The sequence below is a fragment of the Accipiter gentilis genome, chromosome 32 (assembly GCF_929443795.1).
Source record: "Accipiter gentilis chromosome 32, bAccGen1.1, whole genome shotgun sequence".
NCBI lineage: Eukaryota > Metazoa > Chordata > Aves > Accipitriformes > Accipitridae > Astur > Astur gentilis.
In genome coordinates, this window is record NC_064911.1 from 18,276,538 (window position 1) to 18,301,242 (window position 24,705).

Genomic DNA, 24,705 nt, shown 5'->3' on the forward strand with positions numbered 1-24,705 from the left:
AGAGGATCAATAGTTGAAGCAGTCTCCTGGCTTCACCCTAGTGAAGTAACCTTAGCTTGGGCCATCGCGTGCCCTATACCACCACTGGCATGAGTCAGTAATGAGGCAGGAGTTTGAAGTTACACATGTGCTGAATAATTGGCTTGCCCATCAGCTTCAGCAAAGCAGAATGTGCAAGCTGTGGAGTTTTGGCTGCCTTTCTTACCATTCACAGTGTATGTTAGTTTGGATCTCTACTCTGTCAGCTGTCTAGTTTCATAAAGTGCATGGGAATTTCCTTATCTCTGAGACTTCTGTCCATGTGCCAGATGTGGCTGTTGGGTTGTCTAGCAGGATCAAAGTTAAACTGATTGTGACTATGATTGCCAGAGATGACCAGATTTGCTAGGGAAATAAGACTTTAAATGCTTGTCTTCCAAAGTATTAGGGGAAATCCAGCTGCACGAGTTATCGAATCATTTGACAAATTCTATGTCATTATAGATTTTGTTATGGTTAGCAGCTTTTTTGATTATGAGAGAGATACAGTTGTTTTCCAACTTACCTTGAAAAGAGGGCTAGCTACACTTCGATGCAACAACACATGTAAACATCAGTTTATACTAACTACAAAATGTAGTATAAATGTGGTATAAAACACAAGGTCTTTATACTGAACATCAGTGTAGCATATAAATTGCTAGGAATTTTAATAGGTTTTGTTTTGATCTGAACTTTGCTGTTCAGCTTCAACAGTATAGACTTTGGTCTTTTTTTTTTTTTTTTTTTTTGGAATAAGAATGGAATTTAATGAGATACAATTTTAAGTATGTGTAGGTGATTGTAATAAATACGTTGTGATGCTAAACCCTAAATATGGTGTTTTAGTATTTATTATATGAAGATGCTCATTGCTTTTCAGGTGGATGTTACAGTTCCTATTTGGTCAGCCCCATGGTGCTATTAATGCTGTCAGTTGCTAATGTGGTTAATGACTGCAACATTGGGATGCCATACCATTTTCCTGCTCAGTAACAAACAGACAAATTTGTATCGGATGTTACCTTTGTTAGAAGCTACTTAGACTCTTTAATGATGGCTTGTGCAAATATAGAAAATGATCGATTGTGATTTCAGAGTCCTAGTACATTTAGTATGTTAACTGGGAACCAGAAGTGCTGATTAAGACCAGAAACATTTTTCACAATTAATGTTTTGTGTTCTTATTGAACTAGTTTAATATTAATTTATAACCTATGACTTGGATCGTATAGCAGCTATGGATGAATTGCACAGCAATTAGAAGTCATCTTCATCATAGTATATAATTAAACTTTGCTCATAATAGTTGTCTCACAGCTGTGCCTGAATTTTTATTATGCATTGTTTATGCAGTAAGCACCGTGTTAGGTATTCTCTGGTTAGACTGTTCATGCCCTGAAGACCTACTTACACAATTACACCTTTGTTTTTAACCTCTTGTTTGCTAATATTCACAGCTGTCACTCTACTCCTCTCCAGCTCGTGAGACTAAATATGTGGAGAATCCACAAACCCAATTGGAAGAGGGGGTTTCGCGTTTACGTCATGTTATGGAGCCATATACAGCCTGGTGTCAGGTATAATGGTTTTATATCACATCTGGTTGTGGTTCAGTGATAAGGGTTGAGCTAGGATATTTTTTTTTTTAGAGTCAGAATTAATAGATAGCAGCAAAGTAAAAGTTGACAGCTGTACAAGCATTTCTCCAAAATGCTACATTACTTAAAATTTTCCACAGTTCTGGTCGTAATATTTACCCCCTCCTCACACAAAATCAGTTGTTTCTTTCTACTAATTTGCTGACCTAAACCCCTGCTTCTTTGCATTTTGTATGCCTTCAAAAGAATTGAAAGAAAATTAACTAAAGCTTAGTATTGTTATCTGAAATAAACTTTAAGTTTAAAGATACCTAGGGATACCTTGATGTGGTACTGTCTTGTCACTGAGGAAGACAGGAGAGTGATTAAATTTGTGTTCTCCATGCTCAAGGAGAAGGCCTTAAGTGCATTTTGGAGCAGCAATACCGAGTTGTCCACACCACAACTGTGACAAAACACAACTTTGCAGAAAATAAATCCGTATTTGGTGAACTGGAATGTTGAGGGAAGGAATGCGGCTCTCTGGAAGGGAGAAAATCCCAGGCCACTAGTAGTGGCAAACCTCGCCCCCAAACCTTACCCTGAAACTTTCTTAGATATGTTATTAGGTAGCATTTTTATACTAAACAGTCATTAAATACAAAAACAGTCTTTGGAATGTAGAGGAGAACCAAGATCTTTGTGATCAAGCCCTAAATTATTGATAGTAGATTGCAGAGTTATACGATAGCTTTCTTGCTCCTTCCTGACCCAGCAAATGTTGAGGCTTACTTTTGAAGTAAGGGCATCCTTGTCATCTGGTTGCCTCTTCACAACTTTAGGTGATTTTCTGCTTTGCACTTTGGCTGTTGTGAATCCTTTTGTTAAGCTGCAGGCTGGTTTTCCAGTTCTCCATAGAAAGCCAGGCTGTTCAGATCAAAGTGTCCTTTCTGCCTAGTTCTGTGTTGTGGTACTAACCTTTAACAGTACTGAAGCATTTTTTCAGAAGTACTGAGGGTTACTCAGTCTAGTGATGGGTTTCTAAAGTGCCACCAGCAGGAGTACTGACTTCAGTTTTGAAGGAGAAGGGGGATTTTCCACAGTATAGTTAGAGGTCTGACCTCCTAAATGCATGAGTTCTGTTTGGTTGCCTGCGGTAACTGTAAATTTGAGACGAGGTTAGTGGCCCAGTTGGACTGACTACAGGTAAGCCTTGAACAGTGCTTTATGTCTCACTGGCCTGTTGTCTTTGCATTTGCTTTATTTTTTTTGTCTGCGTGATGATCATTTAAATAAGATGTGCTTTTCTGCTCACACACAACAAGCCATTTCCTGGCAGTGGTTTACTGACTCATTTTATGAAGTGGGCATGTAAACTTTATGGGTTTGGGGTCATCTTACTTGCTAAACTGTAGTCAGAGATGGTTTTGGCCTTACACCGTCCCCGCGCCCTGCTATGTTAGAGAAGATAACATTTGTCTTTAAAATTAAAAACATAACCCAGGATAATGAGAATAAAATTGGTTAAGTTCGTATATCCATTTTACTTTTTAAAAATTGTTTGCTTAACTGTAGTGGAAAGTCAGTTCAAAACACAGAGGTAGAAATGAGTCAGTTATGTGTGAGCTGTGACAGCAGATCAGACTTAGTCTCTGGGGTCTTTAGAGCATGTGCTTTGTGCTTTTTCCTTGGCTTTTAATAAGACCAACATCCATTTATGTTGTGTGTCACATGCTAACACATTTTTTTCATGACAAGTTTTTGTTTGTTTGTTTTTGGGTTTTGGTTTTTTTGTTTAAGTCACTCTTGCCATTGAGGAAATGAAAGTTCTAAAGATATTATTCCCCATGAAGTATCCTAAACAAATAGTTTCACTTCTGCACAGATACAGCTCAAGTGGTATTGCGAGACCATTCTCTGCTTTAGCTTTGGGCATACATATTTATGAATTTGTTCCCTAATTGATAGACAGCCTTACACTGTCCCTCTGAAGGATTATTAGCATAATAACAATTAGCAGGATTGCTCTTTACTGAGATTTTTTTTCTACTTTGATAAAAGGTAGTGTGAATTCTTTTACTTCCTGCATATTTTCAGTCTGAGAAAAAAAATATAGAACTAGTTTGTGGGGTCGATGCGGTGCTCTGATTTACTATGGACATCTCATTTTCCAAGTCACTTCAAAAATGCAGTTTTGTTAGCCTGAGATAATCTCTTGGAAAGTGGAATTTATCACCTTGCAGAATGAGTCGTATACCCCTGTGAAGTGCTAGGAAGGAGTTTATTACAGTGTTGTACTTCCTTTCTTTGCGTAAACTCAAATATTTTTGTGATACCTACCTACACTGAGAAACCTGAGATAATCCTGAGTTTCAGCTACCTGGTCAGGAACTCAATGCAATACTGAAGTTCACTTCTGTGTGTTGAGGTATTATATTTCATTTGTGTCGAATGACTGCTTTGAGAAAAAGCTGTATGTTATGCCAAACATAAGGTTGAGCAAGCATAGCCCTGTAACTGAAGGGTGGAAATAGGAATTAAAAAGTTATTTTTAGGGACCCAACACTGGTTTTTTATTTCTTTTTTCTCCAACCCCCGCCACCCCTTTTCTTTGTCAGGTCAGTTACAGTCTGTAGTTAATGTTTTACTTGGTATCTATTTACTGTTGTTTTCTTTTTTTTTTTTTTAGGATCTTTATGCCAAAGCTATACCCAAATTAGAAAAAGCTGTTGAGCATGGTAGAGGTAAATCAGTTTAGTTTTCTTTAACTAGCAATTTAAAATGCAGGACTGTACTATATCTTCTGTTAAAAGGGAATTCTATTAAGCATCATTATATATATTATTTCTAATGCATTTAAGACTATTTGCACTGTATATCTGTTTAAATTTCCTTTGTAGGTCATTATGACACATTTCTAAACAATTAGAATACAAGACCTGCATTTAGGTTGACCAATGTCACTAAAAATGACAGTTATGCAGGAAAAGAAGGAAAAAAATCCTCACAATTTATTCTCAGTTGGTAGTATTTGCTTGACCCAGCCTACTAACTGAAACTTCCTGCAGTGTTTATTATTTGTTGCAAATGTTAGGTCTTTTGTTTGTAATGTTTAGCCTTTTCATTTTGGTTTGCTTTCTTGGATCTCCTAAGAATTTTGAATTAATCCAAAATAATTTGTATTTATTTTTGGTTTTGGAAGCATCCTTTCATACTTAGGCTCATAAGGACTGAGCATGGATGCTATCTAGAACTCATTTCAGATATTAGCCTCTTTTCCTTAAACTTAACAGTCTCAGTCTTTTGAACTCCTCTGGATGGAAGGTTTTTCATAATTTTCCATTCCCCCATTGGACTCCCATCTTTGAGCTTTGTTTATGCTGTGTCTTTCCTTTGTTCTGTGATTTGTTTTTTGTACAGTGTTTCACTGAAACTAATTCTTGTTAATGTGTAAATGTAAGAATTCATTTTGCAAAGGTTTTTATCAGTAATTTGAAAAAGATGTAATCGAGATGCAAAAGAGCAAAACAAAACAGATGGCCCAGGAGCAAAGGCAAAAGCTTCTATGAAAATTGGTAAATACAATACGATGTTCAGTTTCATTCATGTGTTACTAGAGAAGATCTCAAAGGCTTTGAATTTTATGCCAGCAAATCTAAAATGTGCGTGATAGTTAAATGTGTTTTGATAACTCTTTATGTTTTGTAACAATTGCCAGCATGTATTGATGATTCCTTATCACAAAACCACTTTCACATTACATGAAAGCACTTTGTTCTGACTTCTTTTCAGAGGGCTATGAATTTCTCCAAAACCCCCCTGCTGGATTTTACCCAAGGCTTGGTGTGATAGGTTTCGCTGGAATTGTTGGATTGTTTCTTGCTAGAGGTAAGTGGGAACCTTTTGAACTGCTGATGTTAATGATTTGGGATAAATAATTTATTTGTGGGTTTTTGGGTACTAATTTTTAATCGTGATGTGTGAGATCTGGCTTAACAGTACAAGCATGTTTTCTACAACGTTTCTCCAATTAAAAGGTGTGTAAGAACCATCGGTTATTGTTTATCAGTACTGTATTTGTTACTGGAATCTAGTCTTTGATCTTTTCCATTTCTAGCTTATTATAGCAAAAGTAGGAAGGGATTTTTTTTGTTGTTGTTTGGTTGTTTTTTTTAGCCTGCCATGGTTTAAGTCCAGCTGGCAACTGAGCACCACACAGCTGCTTGCTTATTCCCCCCTGCAGTGGGACAGGGGAGAGAACTGGAAAAAACAAGTAGTATAATTTGTGGGTTGAGATAAAGACAGTTAAACAGCTAAAGCAAAAACCACACACACAAGCAAAGCAAAACAAGGAATCTGTTCACCACTTCCCATGGGCAGGCAGGTGTTCAGCCATCTCCAGGAAAGCGGGGCTCCAGCACGCATAGTGCTTACTTGGGAAGACAAAATGCCATCACTCCAAACGTCCCTCCTTCCTTCTTCCCCCAGCTTTATGTGTTGAGCATGACATCGTATGGTCTGGGATATCCCTCGGGTCAGTTGGGGTCAGCTGTCCCGGCTGTGTCCCCTCCCAAATCCTTGTGCCCCCCCCAGTCTCCTTGCTGGTGGGGTGAGAAGCAGAAAAGGTCTAGACTGTGTGTAAGCACTACTCGGGCCAACACTGTTTCCAGCACAAATCCAAAACAGCCCCATACCAGCTACTGTGAAGAAAATTAACTCTATCCCAGCCAAAACCAGCACATGACCTAAAAATCTTTTTGATTGCTTAAGTTCTTGATCACGTGTCACTGTAGAAAACTACAGAGGAATAAATTACGGTAAAATACAGAGCTTCCTGAACTATGATACATGTACAATTAGTTGTATATTCACGTTCCTTCAAAGTATTGTGTGTCCAGGCACAGAGCTGCTGTAGATGGTGACGTTCAGCAAAAAATACTTGTGAACTCTGGGTGTACTATAAACACATGCACGTTTTGTGCTATTGGAAAGTGATACAGTTAATTTCATCACACTAGTTGAAGAAACTAATATGTTTATGCTTTCATACAAATAAATGTTATTTTAAGAAATGTTAAGTGTGAAAAAAGTATTTTGTGTTTGTATTGAGATATTCTTAATACAGTGAAACGAAATACCACAAGAATAAAACTTGTAGGTAATGGAACTGTAAAGTTCTAGAATTTAAATACTAGTGAGGACTTGCTTTGGATAAAAATAGACTTTTGTAGGACCCGTACATGTTGAACAAGCTGGAAGTGTGTGCTTGTCTATGTAGAAATGGAAAGCATTCTGTGAATATATGCGTTCCTCAAAATATTTGATTTTCCAGTGAAGATGATGAAAGTAGTATTTTTTTTTCCTAGGTTTTTTTTTTTTTAAATGAAAATCAAGGTCTCCAACTTCAAAGTTCTTTCTCTTCAAATTCCTGCTGCTTGAGTTTTGTGATTATGAATGAGAGAGGTTTCCAGCCTTTATGACTGTAGCAAAATGGGGCGGCGGGGAAGTGCAGTCTTGGGGCTGGATCTGAAAGGACAAGAGGGTCCTAAGTTTAATAAAAATAAAAATTCCTCATAATACAAACATCTGATTTGTGAATCTTCTAGGATGGGAGCCATAGTTTTGAAACTTTCTGTCTAGTTAAAATTTACAACACTGGCTGTCATTTCTAGAAAGTATGCAAACTGTAGGAGTAAGTGCCCCTTAACTTTGATGCTACAGAAAGTTAGAACTAAATATCCTTTTTTGTTTTAATCCCTTCCCCACTTAGTCTTGCTAGAAAAATTGCTCCCTTGGAAGGTACAGATAAAATCTTCCAGGTCTAACTGTAACACTTGAAGATACAGCTGCCGACCATGTAGAATGTATGGTATTTGGAGTTTAATCATGTGAATATTGTGCGGTCATCCAGCTTGGTTTAAAATGCCTTTGGAGATGATTTGTTCTAACCTTGTTGAGTAGTACTGGAATGGATACGGGAGTACTCCTAAACTTCCTTTAATGGGTATCTCCAGCAGCTAGCAGCCTCTGAAAGGCATTAATACCTTCAACTATTACATTTATTCCTAAAGTGATATTGTAGGCACACTGATAAGCTATCAGTAAGGAAGGTTTCCTCATTTCCAGAAATTACAACAAACATGTAATTTTTCTGGTGGTAGAAGCTTGCCTTTTCTGTGCTTTCTTAGAGCTAATTAGTAGCAAGTTCCCTCTTCCCAAGACTAGCAATATGACACTATGAATGTCTCTTGTTTACTGCTGAGTTTCTCATCTTATCATGAGCATATGTTCGTGGAAACACTAAACGCTTCTAATATTTATTTCCTCTTCAAAATTCATTCTTCCTCTATTAGAAGCACGTGTGGCTTCACATATAGAACAGGCTGTTCTATGAGGAACAGAACTACTGCATCCTGACTCCTGTACGTCTGTTCTATGACCTTTTGTTCTCCTGTACTGCTTGCTTTTCTCCTTTACCTGCTCCCTTCTGTGTTCCTTTCTGACTGGATAAACTGCAGCATGCCCTGTAACTGATTGAGTGATGCATATTGTCACTGGCCAGCCAGGATACACAAGCTGTGGCCAGCTGTGCTAAGAGGATAAACTTCTAAGGCAGTTAAATTATTTTAGACTTGTATAACTGAATAGAGAGTTCAAATTGATTAAAATGTTCAAAATTTGGTTGGGCACTGAGCAATAGGCGTATAGCATAACTGTAAGTACTTTAATTTAAAAGTACTTCCAAATGCTTTGCAAACTGCTACAGTGAATCAAGAAAAATTATTCATAAGAGCAATTGTGGAAGAATCAAGATTTGTGAGTCAGGGTAACTTATAAAGTTTGTATTGGAATGTCTCTCGTTCTGCTTGCTGTATCAAAAAAATGCTATCCTAACCTTTCTTTGCCTGAGTTTTTCCTTTTAGTTTAGAAAAGAGTATCAGTTGGTTTGCTTCTCTTAAATATGTCTTAACTGTGGCTTTTACTTCATTATTCAGTACTGAAAGAAATTATGTATTACTACAGTAAATATAGTGGTAAGGTAATTTTCACTATGGAAAGATGTTAATAAAAATATTCTCTTAAAAAGGCTAAAAGAATAATTATTGATCAGAGTAATCATGTTTCTTAAGAAACCAGTAGGACTGAACAGAAAATGTGCTAAACTGTATTTGATAAAATTGTTTTGATTACAAATAAAAGGTTAGGGCTATTCAGCTGTCTTGGTTAACATAGATGCTAACAATGTATGGGTTTTTTGGTTTTTTTTGTTATGAAACAGGCTCAAAAATAAAGAAGTTGGTGTATCCTGCAGGTCTCATGGGTATTGGTGCTTCCATGTATTACCCTCAGCAAGCAGTTGCTATTGCAAAGGTCAGTGATGATACCTTTCTTTGGAGAAGTGTCTTTGACTTTTTGCCTCCTACCTTCAAATTAACTGGTAATGCGTTTTTAAAAGCCATGTCAGTGTGCTCGGCACTTAACAAAATTATAGTTATTTTGCTAAAGAACATGCAGTCTATGCTCAAAGATGGTCAGACATTCTGTTTCTTTTAGTGACTTTGGTTTTTTTCCTAACGTCTGGAGCAGTGTATTCAGTTAGAGGAACATAATTTTCTTTCTGAATCTCTAACCTCAAGTAATTATAAATTAATGTAAATATGCTTAGTAAGTACAGTTTGCATGTTTACTTACAATACTAAGGAAGCCTGAAGTATCTTGAAAGCAAATGAAAACGGGGTTTGAAAGAGAAAAAAAAAAAGGGGGGGGGCAGGGAGGTTCTTTAGAAAATCATAGGAACAACATTTGGAGATAAACATTATTGTTGGATAGAGTTTTAAGAAAGATAGCATGCACATTCTGGAATGAGGTAAGAATTCTGCTGAGAGAAAAGTTCAGAAAGAACTGAAGAGCCCAGACAATTGCTCATAGCCCCTACTGATGTCAGTTCATGTGCCTTGCTGTCCACACTTAGTTGTACTGGCAGATTCCTCAGTTCTCCACCACATTCTTTTTCAAATCCAGCTTTTAACCACTCACAGCGCACATGTTTTAGTGTCACAAATTCTTTGTATTTCAGGCTTTGGTAAATTAGCTCTCCAGTTATTGGTGACTTGTGAATAACATTGAGATGTCAGGATGAAAATAGATATTCCTAAGAACATATGATGTTCTTTGAAAACTGAAAGGTCATTGTCTTAGGGAGAGTCAAAACGCTGTGTTTGAATCTTGCCAGCATGGTGATACCCTGATCTTTGATGGAATCTTTTTAGTGCTTCCAGGATTCAGATGCTCTGAATACGGATAGTTCTGTTGACTTATTCTCAGGGAGTGAAAATTATGCAAGTGGCAGGAAAGAAAAACATAAAAATTTAAGAAGCTTAGACATTTCTGTTGGAAACTGTGTGTTAAAATTCTAGTTGACTTCTGAACAGTGAAGTGGGAAGTGATTGAATGGTGTTCAAACTCATGTTATTGTTTTTAAAGAAGCTCAGTTCAGTCTTAACTATGGATTTGCTACTAACAGCTTCACAATACCATGTTTATTTTATGAAAACTTTGAAGTGCATGATTACCCTTTGATTAATTCACAGTTCTTAGTTTGACTGTAATGAAAAATCTGATATGGGACCATGAGCCTGAAACTTGATTGGAATAGGTTTAGCTTTGTTGACTTGGTCAGGACACTAGACGTATGAGTTTGGAAACCTCTGTGGAGAGAGTGATATGCTAGATACTGTTTTGGTTCCTCTAATCTCTCTCGCACTTTTCTTTTCTGAAAGAAGGACAGTTTTAAGTGTATCAGATCTTACTATCCATAATTTTTATGCTTTAATCTGAAACTGGAAGCACTTTCCTCTCTAGTAATTACATTGAAATGTTTCATAGGCCTTTCAAAAAAGTTCTGTAAGCATAGAAGGGGATGCCTGCAGTACAAAGCTCACTTGCCAAGTCAATAGAACATTATAGGAAATATTCTGGATCATAAATTTTAGCTTTTTTATTTATTCTTTATATTATGTTCTTTTTATTTTTCTTCCACATCTGAGTACTTCATCACTGCTTTTTCATTTACAGTTGTATAGTTCCCTTCATTTGGTAAACTTTCAGATGTGACCATACTTGCAAAGACTAAAAAAGTTTTGGGGGTGTGTGTTTGTTTGTTTTCCTTCCCACCTTTATTAAAGACTTTCCATTGAAGAGTTGGAAATAAACACAGCAAAATAATTTGCAGTTGAGGTACAACACTTGATGCATCTGTCTGGAAGAAAGCTTTCTTCATTAATTAAAATGTATGAGTTGCTGAGTGAAGTTATGGCAACAGAGTACATCATTGGTAATAGGTAGTTTTCAGACAGTATTCATCTAACTCGAGTCAGAAGAAATGCATGGACTATTTTTTTTTTCCTGCTTTAGTAATCATTCTAATAAATCACAAATTTGTAAGGGATTTATTGCCTCACTGCTAGTTGTACTTTAATTTGTATAACTTTGACCAAATGGTCAGACTGTATATGTGGTAATGGAACTGAATTTAATATTAAAGTTTTATTTTGTTCTGCTGGAACTTGTAACTAGTGTTTTGGAACTGTGTTGCTTTCCAGCTAATCATAATATATTCAAAATATTTTGAAATTTACTGTGGCTTATCTTCCATCTGGAAAAAACATTTCATTCATTATGAAGTTACTTAAATCAGTCTCTTTATCATTAGAATTAATTTTTGTTCCTTGTTATTAGAACTTCTCAAATTTCCTAAAGTAGTGTGTGTTACGCTTATCTTCTTGAAAGAAAGAAAAGCTTCCTAATATATAAGTTTGTTTATTTCACAACAAACTAAATTATGTCTTTTGAACCTATACCTTGTCCCTTGCCAGTTCAGTTCGTAAGGCATAAGCAGTTTTACTGGCACAACTGAGAGCCTGACATGATTACAGGAACTGCGGATTGGGAAGAAAGAGTTGGGGTTCCTTGATCCATGTTTACGGCAGAATGAAATGCTTGTGAAATTGCACTATGACTGCTTTCTCAACAATATAAACATAGAAGAGCCAGCAGATTCTCAGTTTAGTTTCTCAGCATGCAATGTAGATAAAGAATTGCTAACCATAATTCTGCTCAATAATCTTGACATATAACGTACGTTGTAGTCAATATGGTGTGGAATTAAAATATGGCGGCTTGTTTACATGCACATTAGGCTTTAGAGACTGCTGATGCTACCCCAGTAGTGCCTAGCACGGGTGTTTGGGGCCTAAGGTCACTTTCAAACTATTTCAGAGTCCCTGCTGAGAACCACTCAATCTGACTTTTGAACTTGTTTATTCAAATTTTAGCATACAAACTTACTTAGTGTTGCATTGAACAGAGGTGGTATTTTAGCATGTTGTAATTTAACACAAACAAGCTGGAAATTGTTATCTTCCAGAAATCAAGAATTCCAGATGACTGAATGGAAAAAACTTGTCCGTCTTTGAAATGAACTCTTTGTATGAATGTTTGAGTGAACACTTTGAACAATTGAAGGAACTGTTTGTTTTATTGTTCCTTTACTTTTTGTGGTTGGAACTGCCACTCCCAAGGATAGTGGTGGCAACTGCAGTACTCACCTGCTTCTTCTTCATCTGTTCCATGAGAAAGAGAGGTATAAAAAACAAACCTAACGTATGACTCTAGTATTGTGTTGATGAGAGGATGCATAGGGTGGTTATAAAAATTACTTGGCCATGTTCCTGTAGACCCTGTAATTTGCAGCTTACAGTCTATCTAGAACTGTATTTTTCAACCCATATGAATGTGTGCATGGGTCCCAGTGCTTGGGAGGTGTATACCGTGTTGAAACATGATTTGACTATGGCAGACTAAACTATCTGGGTTGCTGTACCTTGTGATGTAGCTACTTTCCTTCAGCAACATGAATGACCAGTTTCTCATCTACTGCAAGTCATAATTCACTTGATCGTATGACTCCTATAGTAAGAATATTTTTTAGTTTGTACTGTTAGGTATTTAGAGTGCGTTTTAAGTATTTTAATGGAGTATTTTTAAGCAGGAACAAGAAATGGCTTATGGATAGCTGCTGTTTCTCATTTTATGTTGATGGCTGTGTCCTCAGTAACATTGCAGACAAAAATCCCTCTGTTTGTTTGTTTATTGTGGTTATTTTTCAGTCCTGGTAGGTTTATACTGCTTGCACAACTGATCACGCTAGCTGTCCAGGTGAGCCATAGGCTCCTCTGACTTTCAGAACTGGTTTGTTGAAGTACTTGAGAATGAACACTTCTGATACTAAAAAAGATGATAACTGTCTATACCTGTAATGTTTGAATTGAGGTATTTTGGAGATTTAACACATTCATCCTGGGAACAGTTGGTGTGCTTTTTTCTGATGTCCTTTATCACCTTCAAAAATAGAGAAAACTCAGTGCATCATACCAACTTGTTTAAAACCAAAGTACAACTGTAATTGTCATATGTGGTGACAAATATGCTAGATCTTTGCATTTAAAACAGCCTACATTTTGGATTTAGTTGGGACTTGGAAATGTAGTTGCTGATTTGGGTTTGTTTTCTTTTTAATCCTAATTATTAAATAGCCTCTTCTGTAAAGTAGTAATGTGATCTCTGCCCAGAAGCATGTCCATTACCATTGTGGTACGTAACTGGTGTACCTAATTCTGTTCAGACAAAGGGAAGTGGTTCTTCGCACCATGTGTGCCCAGCGGTAGAACTCCTTGGCACAGGATGTTGTGGATGCTAAATATTTGTGTGGAGTTCAAGGGGAAGTGCAACAAGTTCATAAAAGGGAAATTCCTTGGGCATTGTTATACACATGGAAATCACCTCTGGCTCAGGAAATCTTTGAGCAGTGAATTGTTGGAGACTGCAAGAGACTCAAAAATTTCTTTCAGAAACTTTTTCAGAAACATCAAGAAAACTCTTTCACAAATGTCACTTATGCTTGCCCTGTTCTTTGCCTGCTGTGGAAGATAATGGTGATACCTTCTTATTTCTTGATTTCATAAATCTTTTAGTTTAATAGCTGTCTAGCTGGGCAAATTGTCCATTTTTGCTGTTCTTTATTTGTAAGAAAACTGATAGTGATATGAAGGTGAGTACTGACCTGAGGCTGGAGCTGTAAAAACCTAAGACTCTTGAGTTTTAAACAATGCTATGAATATTACAGTTCCATATCATGTAAGGGGCAGGAGATAGCCTTTTATTAGACTTAGGGATTTTTCCTGTCATAAAATTACCTCTTGGTATAATATAGCAAGCACTGTCTTTCCTAGCTGTCTTCTGTTTTGAGAGTTGACAGCTGGTTATTCATTACAGCCATCTATCGGCAAATTAGGTCTTTCTTCTAAATAGCAAGTAAAAAAGAAAAAAGGGGTGCTCTTACTATTCTGTCAAAGCAGTGAAAATGTAAAATTGCAAAATAGTGACTAAGTAGGGGGGGTGTTTTGTCGTTAAAATGGGTATGGCCAAATTAAGAAATAAGTTGCATATGTTAAATCTGTTAAACATCGAATACAGAGAAAACCAGAATTGTTTCCATGCAGCATCATTCCACCCCTTTTTATACAGATATATTTTCAGGTAGTCTTCAAATAGTTTTTTAGCGAGTTGGCTTTTCTTATTCTTCATGTGTCATTTTCTTTCAAGATGTTTATTAATGGTGTACATCCTAAGCTTGAACAGGAAGACGTTAAAGATCTTGTGTTTTGAGATTTTTTTCCACTTAAACAAGAAGCAAAATACTATTTCCCAAGTTAAGTTCATACTTTCTGATATCTTTTGTTTCAAAGGTTGCTGGTACACACCTGTATGACTGGAGTCTTCAGGGATATATTGCTGTAGAGTCTCTTTGGAAGGATAATCCTAAGAAGAAGAAATCTGGGGAAAAAAGTGATAAGGTAAGAAGTCTGAGGAACTTGATTTCTGAATTTACCACGGCATTTTCAGACAAAGAATATACAAACCATAGTGGTTTTTTTCCACTCTGACTCAGCTTTTTATTTCTGAAGACAAAGGTTTCATTCTATCTTTCTAAACTGTGGAAGAATATTAAGCTTGTTTCAAGTTAAACTTTCAGAAATGCTGTTTAGAAGTTTTCTTTAGTATAATCTACTAAGTGTTTAATAGGAGAATTGAGAGTATTGTGATTGGGATGCTAGGGATCAAGGCTCTTACAGTCTTGATTATTTAAAAAAGCTAACTTTCTTTTTTTAAAGTCATTTAATTTGACAAGCTCCATCTTGAAAATCTGAATAACTTTTTTTCATTACATATCTCCTCTTTGAAAGAGAGAAGATAGAATCTTGTTTCCAATTTATTCCCTTTTTGTTTTTTTTCCTTTGAATGTTCATGAATATTTGCTCTAGCATGATGATGTCAGTGTGCTGCTCTATTAAATGTTACTATCTAGTCATAAAACCAGCAGCTTATAGAGATGCAGTTCTTGGGGATTTACTCATAGATAACTAGGTGTGTGGTTTAATACTTACAGCCCTGTTCTAGGAAACTATGGTTTAATCGGTTCTCATTCAGAAGACTGCCAATAAAAATTGAGTTTCTTTTGAATCTGCCTTGAACCAGGCATCCTGGTGAGGTACCAAGTGTAGTCATTGCTGAAAGTTTCTGCTTTCTAGATTTCCAATTGTTAACACTGTACGAGCAGCATTTTTGAATTAACATTGCTAATACAATTAAGTGAATGTCTGCATGCTTATTTTCAGCTTTAGAATGGAGCAGCTTTCCCTAATCCCCCTATAGAGCATCAGTGATACAGTAGGATTTCCTTGCGTACTTCACCAGAGAAGGGAAGCCTTTTTTTCCAGCGCTCCTGTGGTCCATGCTTATACAATACCACCATTTTAAGGCATGTGTGGCTTTAGTTACTTTAAATCTCAGTATCTCAGCAAGTGTGCTCTTCCATAGTTGATTTATAGTCCTCAAAGTAGTTGCACTATATTTAAGTCGTATTATTCAGTGTACATGAGTGATTTCATCCTTGGTTTTGAGTTAGTGTTTGTATTGGTATCTAACTATTTGCTTATATGTTTGTGTGTGTTAAAGCAGTGTATATTATGACTTTATATTAGGCTTTTTATATATATATATATAAATATTTTTATATATATATTAAAAATGTATATTATATTTCTATATAAAACCACAGACTGGTTGAGGTTGGAAGGGACCTCTGGAGGTCATCTGGTCCAGTCCCCTGCTCAAGCGGGACCCCCTAGAGCTGGTTGCCCATGACCGTGTCCAGATGGTTTTTTAATATCTCCAAGGATGGAGACTCTACAACTTCTCTGGGCAACTTGTGCCAGGGCTCGGTCACCCTCACAGTAGAAAAAAACATTTCCTGATGTTCAGAGAGAGCCTCCTGTGTTTCAGTTTGTGTCCGTTGCCTCTGGTCCTGCCACTGGGCACCACTGAAAAGAGCCTGGCTCCGTCCTTGCACCCTCCCTGCAGGTCTTTATGTACATTAAGATTCCTCTGAGACTTCTCTTCTTCAGGCTGAGCAGTCCCAGCTCTCAGCCTTTCCTCATAGGAGAGATGCTTCAGTCCCTTCATCATGTCCATGTCTCTCTTGTACTGGGGAACCCAGAACTGGGCACAGTACTCTACTTAAACTTTGTCTGTAGAGTTGGTCAAATACAATATACAGCTGTAGTGAATTGTAGGATTTTAGTTTTGTATATCTGTAATTGTTTGCTTCTACAAATTGCTAGATGTTATGACTGGATAATAATGTCTAATAGAGCAGTACGCAGTGAGATCATTATGTTAGAGCAAATATTTATGAATACTCCTCCCAAAGAAATCGGAAATAGGATTCTATTTTGCTGCTTCAAATGCATTTTCTATTCTACAAAACGCTACCAAGTTTCAAAATAAGTGCAGTGTGATTGATTGATGATATTAGTTGAAGATTAGTTACCGACTTGTGAAGAAATAGGAACTTGTTTTAATGAATCGTTACATTGTGTAATGTCTTGATCATAATTTAGAACCTGCCTTGAAGCTTCTGGAGTTAAGTATCTTAATGATGGGTTTGGTTTTTATCTACTAGACATTTCTGTTACCCCAGAGGAGCAAGCTGTCTCTGTAGTTGTACCTCTCTGATATAGATAAGCAAACTGATTTCTAGGAAATACATGTAGATGGCTCAGTGCAGCAGAGTGTAAGAGACCAGAGAATGGTGTGAGTTGATTGAATGTGTGCCAAGGAGAGCCTGTTAAGTTTTTAGGGAATTTTTATAACTGCTACTTAATGAAATAAAAGTTCAAGCGTGTAACATAAATCTTCTGTAGTTTTGAATTCACTTCTAAACTCATTGCATCTTTAATTCCTGATTTCTGAGCAGCTACGCTTGTTCTGTTGATAGAAACTGCTGCCCTAGCTGCAGACTGCTTCCTGTCTCTTATTTTAGTTGTTTAATGTAGCCTGGCAAAACTAACAGGTGATTTGAAAACAACTTTGAACCAGCAGAAAGTCTTGGACTTTTGCTGTGGACCTCCAGACTGAGCCATAGCTCACACCTGGTAACAGGTCATACTAGGATGACAGTGACGTATAGCTTCTTGGGTTGTTGTAAACCAGAAGTCCTATCTGACCAGAACATGGTATTTTCAACCCAGAGGCCTAAGATGTAAGGGTATAGCCACTGAGAGAGAGATGTTTTGGAGAGGCAATTGCACTTGAATAGACTGCAGGTATGGGACTGAGTTCCCTAAGTAGGTGTAGGTGTGGGACTGGTTCCAAACAAGCTGGGTTGGAGAAATGCTCATGTCGCCTGTCAGTTGCTGAGTCTTATGGGAGTGGAGACTTTCTTCAGTGGATAATCGTCCTGTATTGGCCCTAGGCGCTTCAGTAAATGCACTTGTATAGCTCTTTGAATAAACAAAGGTTAGTTAATTGTACTGTACCTTTCCCAAAATATAGGCTGTCAAAAATTATCTCAAAAAAATAGGCAACATTAAAATATTTCAGAAAGACAACTGACAGCATCAGTAAAAATTAGCTGAGCTTTTTATTTTATTGTTCCAGGCTTTCAAAAGGAAACACGTGGTTGTTATTGGAAGGCAAAAACTTTTGAAGCTTTCATCTTATTATAAGGCTTATTCAAGCACTTGCTACTTCAGCAGAAAAACAAACGACATGCAAAATTGCAGAGACCACTAAGTAAACACACTTCTTTCTCTTCCTCCTTGCAGAATCTTTAAATCACACCCCTTACTTGCCAAAATATGTTATTTGCACAAAGGAGCAAAGTGCCATTGAATGGTTTCCTCCTAAAGTTCACCTAATTGTTCAGATATTGTTAGTGTTAACTGTTGCCATTTAGCTTGATGGATTAGGCAAGATACAAAAATCCTGTGACTCAAATGAAGAAGCACTATGCACTTGATCAAATTGCTTGCATTTCAGATGTTCAGTGATCTCTTACCACTGGAGCATACAGCCTCGTTGTTTTCTTGCCCTCTGAAGTTGTTGAAGGGAGGGTATTGTGTCCCTGGTGTCTAGAGAAGCTGAACAGCAGTTGTAAAAAGTCATATGCTTTCAAAGTCACTAGAATGTGGACTGAAAAGTATTTCTAATGGAAGAAGTCTGCTCTGAAACTTCTTTTCGTCTGCGCTGGTGAAGCCATATAAAATACATAGTTGAGAATTTGGGGGGGGGGGGGTATGGCTGGGTTTGGGGTTTTTTTTTGTGGGTTTGATTTAATTGTTTTGGGTTTTTCTTTAAGGTAGCATTGTGGTATTCTATCAGGATGCGGTCAGTCACAGTTAATAATGAAAACTTCTACCTTTTTTAATACCTATAAGCACTGGTATGTCCCTAACATGAGATGTGAGAGGTGAAGTCTACCCTAGAAAAAATTTTTCAGTCTATCTCTAATGCTGTGTGGTTATACCAGTGCAAAAAAAGTACTTTTTTTTTCATACAGATAATTAGAGTCACCAAATCAGTATCAACTTTTCTAGCAAAAGAGTTTCTGTTTAAGTCGCATTTTTATTGGAGCTTTTAATGATACAGAAATGTCATGGAAGAAGATAAATACTTCTAACTATCATGTACTAAAATTGGCAAAGCATTCTAGGATAGATTCTGGGACTTCTGTCTTAATTTGACAGCCCTGTGAAAGAATTGGGTTGGTTTTGTATCTTTATTTCTTATTATTGTACTAGGCAGCTAGATCCCTTAACTAGTGAAGGCAAATACAAATGTTATTCTTGAGGAGTTGTTACAGCAGATGTAACCCATTTTGTGAAACCATGCCAGAGCAAAAGATGTTATTTTTTTGTTTCTGTGACATTCACTCTAGCGTTTTTCTGTTGCTACACAAAGGATTCTTGCAAATAGTCAAGCAATATATGGGTGGCTCTTCTTGGCTTGTGTTTGTTTGTTATGTTGCTCATAATTTGTTTGATAGTCATAGGTACCACAGCTGTGCATAACTTCATGTTTGTGCAGCAATATGTCATTGAAATAGATGTGGTATGTTAATTTTCTGAAGGTTTTATGAAACAAAAACCTGTGCCAAATTGAGGTCATATCAACCGAAATCTAAGTTCTGCCAAGAAAGATGAATTCCAGGACCTTCTGCTGCTACGTTTCAAAACACTGTGGCTGGAGCCCCTCCATACAGCCAGTCTGTCTGATCAAGTTTTGAATACAGGGTTCACAGTATAGCATTCTGGTATCCTGAAGGTGGCTTGTTGAAGGAGACAGCTCTTCAGAATGAAAGCCCTCTGCTAAAATTATGCAAGTACCATAAGTAAAAATCAGCGTTCATATATTTTATTTCCGGAAGGATGAAACATTTTCCTAATAAGGGACAGCAGGAGTAGTTATGCAGCTTCTGTATATGTTATCTCGATATAAAGTGGACAACTTTTCTACTTCTTCCCCCAGGTAGAGGAGGTGGTAGAAGAAACATAACTGTCTTGTTGGGAGGCCAGGTATATTTTAAGGGTTTTATCTTCTGAAAATGTTTTGCTTACTTGACTGATCTTTACTCACAAGAAGTAATTCCACAAAAATGAGCAGAATTAGTATTAACACTTAATGTTACCGGGTTGTAAATCTTCAGAGGAAGTGATAGTGAAATGGAAAATGTGTCTCAAACCTTTTTATCTTAAACTTAGTGTGCAAAACCTGTAGAGAATCATACCAACTTAGGCCTTTATGCAGTTTTTTAGAATGATGTGTTTGAAACCCTTTTAAGTAGCCCTAGGTGGCATCACACTTTCATCACTGGGGTTTTGAAATTATGAAGGCTCATGCCCTGCGTTGCGTTCAGTTAGTCTTTCTGAGTAACTGGTCCCTCTGCTCTGCCCAATAATATAGTTCACGCAAGCTTATCTTTTTCTACATTTCTTTTTTTCTACACTTTTTGCCTTCCAGTGCCTACAAAAGTGTTGAACTAGCTGAACTGTTAAGCCAGTGAATTGCAGCTGCTTTTTTTTTTTTTTCCACATCAATCTCTGTTTAATACTGGCTGAGTTTATCGGCTTTTATACCTGTCCTTAGGTCAGAGGGATGGACGAACCATAGCAGCTTGAGGATTTTGTGCAACAGCAGCATAAACTTAAGGACTGTGGTTTTCTATACAAAGGGTTACAACTTATTTACAGAAAACTGCTGAAAGATCAGTATTTCAAAGCCACAGTTCGACACATACCACGTGTAAGGTTCTAACAATCGAGTCCTGGTTGGCAGTCAGCTCACTTTATTTTCATGAAATATAACCCTTTTGCCCTTCCTCTTCTGCCTTTGGTTTTGATGCTTCCATAATTTGTACTGTTGTATTGTGCTGTAGGGTTGTTAGCTCTCATATAATGACTTTGTCCTTAAGTGACAAGGGCATGTGTTAATGGCACCAAGTCGCTTAAACCCAGGTGTTGTTCCAGCCAGTAAGTTAATACATACTGAAACACATAGAAAAACAATTTTTTTCAGTTAGTTCTTACTTTCCCTTGTTTTTATACCACTCAAAGACTTTTGCTGTATTTTCAGCTATTCTGGGTTCTCTCTGTTCTCCCAACACTGAATTGGGCACCCATTGTTTTTACTGAAGCGGCCAAAATGTCAAAAACCAGAACAGCACTAGAGCTTTAAGGAACAAGACCTGAAAAGGAGGGTGTTCTTTCTTCATGTGTGTACTCTTTCCCACTTTGGTCCAGTCTGTAGTAAGATCTTACAGAAAACTGATTTTTCATTATTTTTTTTTTCTTCTGTCTGTCATTTCATTGTTTCGACAGCTTCAGAGATTGAGAGAAACTCTTGTGGCTTATTGTTTGGTTTTCATTCCTGCCTGGTCTGTTGATAGACACCATCTGTGACTTACCAATACTAATATATTATTTTTTTTACCTATAGATATCTATTTATTACACATATAAATATGTAAATATTAAAAATCTGTGTATATGGCCTTTGATTGTAACCTTTTGGTTGAAACTGTCAGAACCATAAGAATGCAAAATATTTCCCTTTCTTCTGTGGGATAGAGCTCTGATGCGTGAACTCCTCGGGCCACCCAGATGTATCATGGAGTGGTTGTGTTGAGCCAGAAAGTAGAAAAGACTGTCTTGAATATGTGCCTGCTTGTAATTATGAGAGGGCATCATGGCACAGAGGAGGTCTGTCTTCCGGGTCATTGATCTAAACACATCTTTTGCTTCTGATCTGGTTTTGAGTGTGACTAGAGAACTTTGACACTTTTTTGGAAAATTAGGTGTGTTTACTTCTTCTGCCAGCTCAAAGGACGTGCTTTTCTGGCTACCCGTATTACTGCTTGATCAGTCTCACTCAAGCTCACCATTTACATAGTGGGCACATACAGGGATGGAGTTAAAAGAACTTCTTAATTGCTAATTCAGCAAATGAGTTTGTGTGAGGAATGACAATTTAGCAGTAGATTGGCTTGAATTAAATAACTTCACAGATCTAGTGAAGACAAGCCCAGTGATGAGATCTGCTGAGCTCACAGAAACAAAGGAATTGAGCAAGACCCCTGTTTTTCTATACATTTGTGTGTGTGTGTGTGTGTGTTGCTTTGGGGTTTTTTTCCTCTTTCAGGACAAACAACAACAACAAAAAAGCTTACCTAGATGGTATTTGTTTTTTACAAGTTAAAATAAGCAAGTGGAGGAACATAGAACTCCCTGTGAACAATTTATTTCTAGTTCATTTGTTCAGAATTGAGTAATCCCTGAGATGAGGCATCATGAGTCAGATTATTCATTATAAATTGTAGTAAAATGTCGTAACTTACAAGTTCCTGTACAGGAAAATCACAGAGTAGATCGTTATTTTGAAGTGGGTGTGGTTTGTGGATGTGATTTCCTATACTATGACATATCCAGGGTAGTAATCAAAACAAAATGGGTTTTTGAAAGAAAGAATTACATTTTAAAGGCCTTGCTAGGCATATTTTGAATAAGAAATTTAAGAATTATCTTCATAATTGAATCTTGATGTATTGGGTCCATATCTCCAGTGCAGCATATGCAGGGTCTCACAAACTAGGTGCCTTATTCATAAGTGTTTAACTTGTGCTGGGACATAAATTTGACCCATCCTGTGAAATGTTTGTTTTCCAGGCTCTTCTGGCTTCTTTTGTTACATTTTCCATCACATTTAAGGCATATCGGTAAACATATATTTTTAGAATAAAAAGACAATGCCATTTAATCTTTATGTGTAGAATTTAAGAATAATTGAGGCAGGGTGCGACCTGTGATCGTTTTATCCAACCCCCTGTTCACAGCAGAGACAGCTTCGCAGTTAGATTTGGTGGCTAAGGCCTTGTGCAGTCGAGTCCTGAATATTTCCAAGGATGGAGATTCAAAAAGTTCTCTGGAAAACCTGCTCCAGTGCTTGATCAATGGTGTGATACATTCCCCCCCCCCCTTAGATCTAATAGAAATTTGCGTAGCTCTTCCAAATATATACAAGCCCATTAAGGAACTGTGGATAGCAATTAGGTTCTCCCTTTGTCTGGTCTTCTCCAGGCTGAACAGACCCACGTGTCTCAGCCTGTCCTTGTACGTCATGTGCTCCAGTCCCCTAGCCATCTGTGTGGCCCTTTAAGTATTTTTTTTTTTTTTATTGATATCTATTTAAAACTATAATCAAATGCCTGTTCATCACAGCATACTTGGCAAATACATAGACCAGACGCTCTAACAAGCCTCTCTTTGTTCTTTGATTTCTATCATTTATTTCGGGGAAAGTGTGAAAACACTCTCTCAAAGGATATGTACTAAAAGAGACCTATTGTATAAATCCACGCAGAATTCAGAGAATGCAAAATAGCAGCTACTCTGTGGGAATTTATCCTCTGTTATTAGTGCAGGCAAAATGAGTCAATTAAAGCATTTCTGTTGAACTACTTGTTCTCTCAAATCCTTTAATTGCTCAGCTAACTACAGGAAGATTAAAATAGAGAAACCGTTTGGGAGAAGATCATATTTGAGTACATTATACTGAATTAGTCTCATCAACCACTTGATTTTGCAAGAAGTTTTTCTTTCAGCTTTTGAAGAGTGTTTCTGTTCTGGCAAAAACATTAATCATGGATTGCCTCAATTGAAATTTTGTGCATATTTTTCCCTCCTCAAGGGTGATGCAGAGGGTGACAAGTCCCTGGAAATCCATGCTGCTTCAAATGAAGAGCGAGCCCGGAAGTAAAACACCAGATCACTTGGCATCAAACAGGTAAAGGATAAAGACTGATAATAGTATGTTGCTACAGCAGCAAAATAGTCTGGAAAAGCTGAACATTTGCAAGTTTGACTTGTAGTTCTCTTCATATTGATGAAGAAAGAGAGGAAGACAGCTGATAATTTTATTTGTCTTGACATTTGTTAAGAATATGCATGCTCCTTAACACCAGGTTAACTAATCTAAATTCTTCATCCTTAGAGCATAGGAAGTAAATGTATGTCTCCTCCAAGGGTTCCAAGTTAATTTAGCAAGGCCTTATTAATGTGGTGATGGTTGTGTTTGGGGGTTTGGGTTTGTTTTTTTCCTTCTTCCCTTCCCATTTCTACCTCCCATACCAAAAACCTCTTTGCTGCCTTTGTCACACCTGTGCAGGTATGAAGGAGGGGAAAGAAACCCCTGCGCTGCTGATAACGTTTTCTCTAAAGAATCATCAGTGCTAGGGTACAGCCTTATCTTACAGTCTGTAACAGTCCACGATGTGCCTGACCTTTCATGATGATGTACCTCCCTAATGACATGTGCTTCATCAGTCAGGAACGAATGCTGGAGGAAGTGGAGGCAGCGTTTCCCAGGTCTCTGAGCCAGAAGCTTGAGTTGAGACACCAGTTCTGTTTCTGACTTGGCCACTGAGCTGCTTTCTAAACTCCAGCCAGTCCTGTGGTTGTTACAGTTTCTAGAAAAGCAAAACAAAAACACTTCCTCAGCTGTTTTTTAAGGTGGTTCAATTTCTTAGGGCAAAAATTGCTCTGTATTTGAGGCTTGTTATTACTAATGGTAATGTAATTGGGCATCATTTAGTACAAAATATCAGATAATGTCTGCTCTGTTATCAGTTGATAAAGGATGTCTTTTCTGAACGTGCTTTTTAGTTGCTTGTCTTTTCCCTATATTATTTTCATGTTATGTTAAAGACTTATTTTTCATCAGAAAGTGATCCTAGCATTGTAGGGACTCCTCACTATTTTTGTATGCAGTGTTCCATTTACCAGAAAAATTCTTTTTTTTCCTAACTGCCAACTGTGTAAATAGAGTCAGGATTTAGAAAACTGCACCATTTTTTTTTCTTCCATCCATCATCACCAGTCACAAATGTTTGCACATGTGATGGAATGCACACATCTGCAGAGCAGCAGTGTTCCACTGTTACACGGTCAGCTTTAAAAGCAAAACTAGTTTCTAATGTTGTTTCCCTACAAGGGAAACTTACAAGGGCAAAAAGGTATATTGACTGGCTGATTTACTGAATACCTTAGTTTTTCATTCGGACATATGAATATAAAGTGTTTAAGAGTACTTGTTTTCCAAGTATTTTATAAAATAGCCACGTAAAATAAAAATAAAAAAAAAGGAAGAACAGGTT

At 37.2% G+C, this 24,705-nt stretch overlaps 1 protein-coding gene across 4 annotated transcripts in view; it reads left to right on the forward strand.

Moving 5' to 3' along the window:
• APOO (apolipoprotein O) overlaps positions 1 to 24,705 on the forward strand; it is a 45,793-nt gene that overhangs the window by 7,398 nt on the left and 13,690 nt on the right. For 3 of the 4 annotated variants that reach the window (XR_007510291.1, XM_049835031.1, XM_049835030.1), the window contains 6 exons: positions 1,479 to 1,598; positions 4,288 to 4,342; positions 5,391 to 5,486; positions 8,878 to 8,969; positions 14,405 to 14,512; positions 23,241 to 23,336. Coding sequence is in view for 2 of the 4 variants with exons in the window: in XM_049835031.1 (XP_049690988.1) it covers positions 1,479 to 1,598; positions 4,288 to 4,342; positions 5,391 to 5,486; positions 8,878 to 8,969; positions 14,405 to 14,512; positions 23,241 to 23,309 (540 nt within the window). In the remaining 2 variants the exon portion in view is untranslated. Of the gene's footprint in view, positions 1 to 1,478; positions 1,599 to 4,287; positions 4,343 to 5,390; positions 5,487 to 8,877; positions 8,970 to 12,024; positions 12,241 to 14,404; positions 14,513 to 23,240; positions 23,337 to 24,705 lie in introns of those variants that run through there. The other variant, XR_007510292.1, reaches the window with a different exon arrangement.